The sequence below is a fragment of the Cyprinodon variegatus genome, unplaced genomic scaffold, assembly GCF_000732505.1.
Source record: "Cyprinodon variegatus isolate N-32 unplaced genomic scaffold, C_variegatus-1.0 Scaffold1487, whole genome shotgun sequence".
In the NCBI taxonomy this organism is placed as follows: domain Eukaryota; kingdom Metazoa; phylum Chordata; class Actinopteri; order Cyprinodontiformes; family Cyprinodontidae; genus Cyprinodon; species Cyprinodon variegatus.
Window position 1 is genome coordinate 121,360 of NW_015151940.1, and position 6,141 is coordinate 127,500.

General features: G+C 41.5%; 1 protein-coding gene across 2 annotated transcripts in view; it reads right to left on the reverse strand.

Annotated features, from left to right (window-relative positions):
• The window catches only part of pi4kb (phosphatidylinositol 4-kinase, catalytic, beta), a 17,415-nt gene extending 12,837 nt beyond the window's left edge, over positions 1-4,578 (reverse strand). For both annotated transcript variants that reach the window (XM_015403382.1, XM_015403381.1), the window contains exons 1-3: positions 4,455-4,578; positions 1,125-1,794; positions 560-910 (exon numbers count right to left, since the gene is read on the reverse strand). In XM_015403382.1, coding sequence (XP_015258868.1) covers positions 560-910; positions 1,125-1,763 — 990 coding nt within the window. In that variant the 5' untranslated portion in view covers positions 1,764-1,794; positions 4,455-4,578. The remainder of the gene's footprint in view (positions 1-559; positions 911-1,124; positions 1,795-4,454) is intronic.
• Between the last annotated feature and the right edge of the window lie 1,563 nt (positions 4,579-6,141).

Here is a 6,141-nt window from a genome sequence, read left to right on the forward strand (position 1 = left end):
TGTTTTAGTTTCAGGTATAAATTATGATCCATTGATTATTCCTCACTGACCGGACTTTTCCTTTAAACAACGCTTTGATGCGTGCAACATATTTTCATGAATGATGGATGAATGATGACTCAGCAGTTTTGTCCTTCATTCTAACGGAAAACTTTCTGTTTTTAAACACAACAGAATGAAGAAGTTAAGTTTCCTGTCAGCAAGAATCACTTCCTGTCTGATGCTCATCATTAAAACTGTCAGCAGTATGAAAATCAGTTGCACTATTGATGAATTACAGCCTGCAATCACTTCCTGTCTGATGCTCATCATTAAAACTGTCAGCAGTATGAAAATCAGTTGCACTATTGATGAATTACAGCCTGCAAGACGCCGTGCAGGGATAAAATCTACAGATAGATCTTAATGCTCTGTCGTCTTCTCTGGGACGTCTACAGCCTCCCTGATTAACAGCAGCTTAAACTAAAACCAGGTGAGCAGCAGACGGGATCCAGGTGAACTTTCTTTGACTCTAAGCTGATTGGATGACGTCGCCTCAGACAGTGACATCACGTCTCACCTCGTCCTGGCTGCTCTCCACCTTCGGGTTGCTAGCCGTCCTCTTCAGGTTGCTGCTCAGACTGATGCTGACCGTGGCGTCAGATTTGGAGCGCTGATGGGTCCGTTTGGACGGAGACAGGGCGTGTTCCGTCGTAAGGCCCCCGGGGGACGCCGCGGGGCAGAACGGGGTCAGAGTCAGCTCCCGTCTGGCTCGGGGCCCGGAGGGTTTGAGTTCATCTGACAGGATGAGCTTCCTGAGTTTGGTTCCTCTGGAGTGGCGCTGTGTGGAGATGTGCATGTCGGAGGAGTACGCTCCCAGCAGCCAGGCGCACTGCAGGCTGAAAGAGATGCTCTGCCTGCAGCGGTGCACCTGCAGAACCAAACGCAGGGTGAAATAACCCCCACACACAAACACAGAGAGAAACTTCAATCAAAATGACTTGATGCTGATAAATGGACATCTTTCTCTCCACTAGATGGCGACCTTCAGCTGTTCTAAAAGTTTCCCTGCTCCTTTACAATAATCTTACATTGGTTTTCCCCATGGCAACCAACATAAACAGAGAACAGGAGGCCACACCCACCAAGTAAGGCTTGATGGCGTCGCCGACGTCCTCGTCCATGTGGATGTACATGTTGAGGAGCTGCGGCAGGTAGAAGTCCACGTCCTCGTGCGGGAAGCTGAAGAGCCGGTTCCCGATGTACGCCTGCACGCCGGGCTCCTTGGAGCTGTGCAGGTAGGAGATCGCCATGGAAACGTCAAACAGCTTAGACTCGAACAGGCGCAGCAGCCACGACTGTTTGGAGGGGTTGTGTCTCTGCCGACGCCGCGCGCTCTTCACCGAGCCGGGCGCCGGGCCCGTCGGGTCGTCTTCCTCCTCTCGGATCTGTGGCGTCTTGATGGCGGGCGTGGGAGGAGCGTGGGAGGCCTTGTCCGTCGCCGGCCCGTTTTGTCGCTGGTCGGGCTCGGCGTCCACCTGCCCCAGCTTCACCTTCTGTAGGACCTCCCGACACGCTCGCTGGGCCACCTCAGGGTCTATCACCAGGCTCAGCTCGCTGACGCCCTCGCTGATGACGCACAGAGGGGGCGTGGCTGTCTGGGGGGGTCCACATGAAGAGGAAGGGGTGGAGGGAAGGGACTGGGAAGGGGAGGAGCTGATGGAGACGGAAGGGCTGTTCTGGCCAGAGGGGGCGGGAGAAAGATCTTCCTGTGTGTCCTCCATAACGGCTGCTGAGAGGCTCCGCCCACCGCCACTGAAACACAGAAACACGGCCCAGAGGTCATAAAGGTCACCAGGAAGGCCTGCGGGAGCAGGATTACCCGATAGAGATCAAACGATGCCGGTTATTTTCAGGCCAGTGGTGACATCATTACACGAGTCTTAATATGAGCAAAAACAAAAAACATTAACAAATCGAACAAAACATCACGTGATATCAAAACATGTCTGCTAATCGCTCTAAAGCCGCGCATACACGGTACGATCTTTGATTATGATCTGAATTAAAGATCAATTCAAATTGACTCTTAGTTTATTTAATGTTTTTACTGTACTTATTATTTTAAAAATAGGATTTAGTCCACAAGCATCCTCATTCACATTGTCCCCTAAACTTTCACATTATATATTTACATTTTTTATTGGCTGCATCTAAAAATATCAAAGATATTTTCAATTTAAATATAGACATGAAAAAAATAAAATATAACCTAAATCACATCATTGTACTATTAGGTCAATAAATCTATTCAGTTCAGTCTGTCAAATAAGCTGCCTGTAGTGTCTTTAAATGACCAGCAGGTGTCAGTATTCAGTCAGACAGGATCAACACAGCATCAATACAGTTTGGCAACATGTGAAACGCTTCCAGTCCTCATTAACCATCACTCTACTTTATACTGAAACAATAATCAATAATTGAAGCAGTCCTCAACTGATTTAGCAGCTGATTCAACTCTGCAGACGGGGCTGCTCGGTGGAACAGCGGGTAGCACTGTTGCCTAGCAGCAAGAAGGTTCCGGGTTTGATTCACAGTCTTTCTGTGTGGGTTCTCTCCGGGTACTCCGGCTTCCTCCATCAGTCCAAAAACATGACTGTTAGGTTAATTGGCTTCTCTAAATCCTCCTTAGTGTGTGTTTGAATGCTTGTCCTGTTTGTATCTGTGTTGCCCTGCGATGGACTGGCAACCTGTCCATCGTGGATCCCACCTCTCGCCCGCAGACAGCCGGAGATAGGGATAAGGGTGACAGATAATGGATGGATGGATGGAATTGTTACCTAAAGTAAAATATACAGTCTCTAAAACGTTCACTAAAAGAATTAAAGAATGACCTCCTTGAACCCCAGTCGGCTCAGCAGATGGCCGCTCACTTCTACTGGAGTTTTCTTCCTGTTAAACGGGATTTTTTTCCTCTCCACTGTCGCTACAAGCATGCTTAGTGTGAGGGATTGCTGAAGAGTCAATGAGTCGATGCAATCAGCTGGTTTTCCTTAGATAGAAAACTTTGAATCAATCTGACTGGATGATCTGGTGAACTGGAAAGTGACCTGAGATGACATGATGTGAATTGGAGCTATAGAAATAAACTGAATAGAATTTAATTGCACTTCTAGAAGCCATTAGAAAATAAAACTCAAATATAAACATTTTTTTAACATAAAATACCCCCTTTGGGCATTAAAGGCATAATAGCTTTGAATTATTTCTTATGTATATTTTTAGGCTTTTCCAGTTGCAGTTCATTAAAATTCATGCATATTTTTTTTTCTATAGTGCACATATTTGTTTATTTAGAAATGTTAGTTTATTACAATCAATTAAAAACAATTTGAGACATTAATGGATAAAAAATCAACAGGTTGCTGCGGTCTGAGGCGTCCTTTGTCTGAAGAGTCAGGAAAGTTGTGTCTTCCTTCAATAATCTGCAGCTCAGGTTAAGGTTTCCCATTTCTTTAACTTGTTTTAAACAAAAACTAGATGTTTTATGAAACATCCTGCACCTTGGTTTAAATCATTATCATTAGCACATATATTTCTATTTAAAGGCAGATATTTACACCACCCAGACTGTTAGAAGTGAATTCATTTGGCTTTTAAATTAACAAGTAAATAATTGATGAAGTAGCAGCAGCGGAAGAGTCCCAGCTCTCCTCTCTGACACAGTTACAACAAATCGGCTCCAAAGCGCCGGTTGCCAGTTATTATTATACATTATTAAACATCTCAATACGACATAATGACGTCATGACCTATTTACAACCTTATTTCACTTCAAATTAGTTTTAAATAAAGTAAAAACTTGTTCATATAAGTAGAGTACGATTTAGTTATTGAGGAGCTGAGCTCTGAACTGAATTTTCTTAAAGAAAAGAACCGAACCTGATCGGTTCTGGATGTTGGACTGGAATGCTAGCTGTTAGCTCACCGTTAGCTTCGGGTTTAATCACTGATGTTGGCTGAGAAAAGAGAAAAAACTTTGAGCTCTTCTGCACATTATTCTGAATGGTAAACTAATCCAGGTCTGAATATGGGTCAGAATTAATCGTTTCGGTTTGTTTTTGTTTGGGGCTCACAGACTTATAATCCGCTATCAAACAGGAGCAGACGAACCGAACCGAACCGAACCCAGTGACCCACAGAGACCATCAGGACTGCTCGACATAACGGAGAGCTGCGGCTTCAGGAGGCTGCACTCGGATAGCCCTGCTGCTAATGGGCAACCGTTTAAAATGAACAGACTGTTAGCAGCAGCTAACAGCTAGCGTTTGAACTCTGCTAGCTCAGAGCTAACAACAGCTACTCTCAGCCTAAACCAACTGTTGCTAACTCTGTCAGCTTTGTTCCGGCGCGCGCCCAGGCGAGTTACACGGATGAAGTGGCGTGTCGCGTGTGGACAGGTGAGTTGCTGTTACCTGTTGACAACTTAGTTGCGCAAAAATAACGTCTCATGTGTAGTTTGTTGCCTCCATTTATTCCGTTTCGTTGTCATCTCTGCTGGCATCCAGCAGGGGGCGCAGGTGATCTGTTCTTCTTGTGCTTCTTCTTCTGTGGGCAGGAGTTCGTTTATCGCGCAGCACTGCCATCTAGGGGGGAATTTACGCTACAACATTTTTTTTTTGTTTTTAAAAGAAAAAAGAATCCACACATTTTTTTTTCACTGTTGTTACGGAGGAGGATTAGGGCCACTGATAAAAAAAGAATAATAATAATAACTGATTTCTAAATATTATTTCAGTTTAATATCGGTAGAAAGTAAACTAGCTCTCTGGTTTTAATCACCCTCTGCTCTTCCATTAATGAAATAGCCTCAGGCACGTAAAAAGTCGCCTAATTCCGTCATTTTCCACCAATGTGTTCCTGTTTCTCCCAAACAACTCACATGTTTGTCAGTGAAGCTGAGTGCTCCACATCTCTGCCTTCATGATGCCCATCTACATTAAGATGCACAATTCTGAGATTAAAGTCAAAATTCTTAGAAAAAAAGGTCAGATTAAACTGAAATAAAATTACAAAATCAGTTATTTTTTCTCTAATCCTCCTCCATAGTTGTTTTTTTTAACTAAAGTGGGATAAATACTTTACACGTTGATCTCAGAGTCTTTACAGATTTTACTTTTATTTATAAAAAATGTATGTTTAAACTCTTGTTCTGATTTTTTATTATTAATTCATTGTGAATGTGTCAAATGGTTTTGAACCTCAGGGCTTTATTAAATATGTAATTTGGACTTTGGGCACTTTTATCTTCTAGATTAAACCTCTGTGCCACTAATAATTTGATGGCTAATTTCAGCGTATAATGCATGTCTGATGAAGGTCACAGCTATATCCTTGATATAAAGCGTTACAGTGTGTGGGAAGTTTTTTTTTTATTTATTTATTTATTTTAATCTGTGGATACAGAATAAAAACGGAAAAGTTCTTATTTTTTGTCATTTTTAATTACAGGCCGTTTATTAATTTGTGTCCTTATTCTGTTCTGGTTTTCATTTTAATCAATTTTTTGATTGATTAATTGATTTCTTCATTGATTGACTGACTTTATCGAATCAGAATCAGACATACTTTAATAATCCCAGAGGGAAATTAGAGCGGAGAAATGTACTCGTTACAAAGAAGACAAAGAATGAGCCAAAGGAAGAACAAAGTTTCATGGGATATATACAGAATATACAGTGCGTCCCCATATGGCAGATTTTAAATTTTTTTAAATAGTAGGATCATTATAAAGGGTAATTTTACAGGGTTTTTACATGGGTATTAATATAGATGGATATTTATATATCTAGTTATTGTACTGGGGGTCAGATGTAGAGAAACAGGTTATTGCACAGATTTTTATATTTATTTTTATTCTAAATCAACTTCCGTTTTCTTCTATGAAATTTAACTACGTTTTATTTTTATTATGTTTGTATACGTTGTTAATTCCAAAAATATTTTTGAGTTTCAGAGTCGCAAATTAAATTTTAACAAATTACAGTATTCTTTAGAATTGTATTGACCTATTTTTGTTATTTCATTTTAGGATATTTTACTGTAACATTTATTTAAATTATGGTGTTAGATCAAACAACCGTTTTTTAAACTCTATATTTT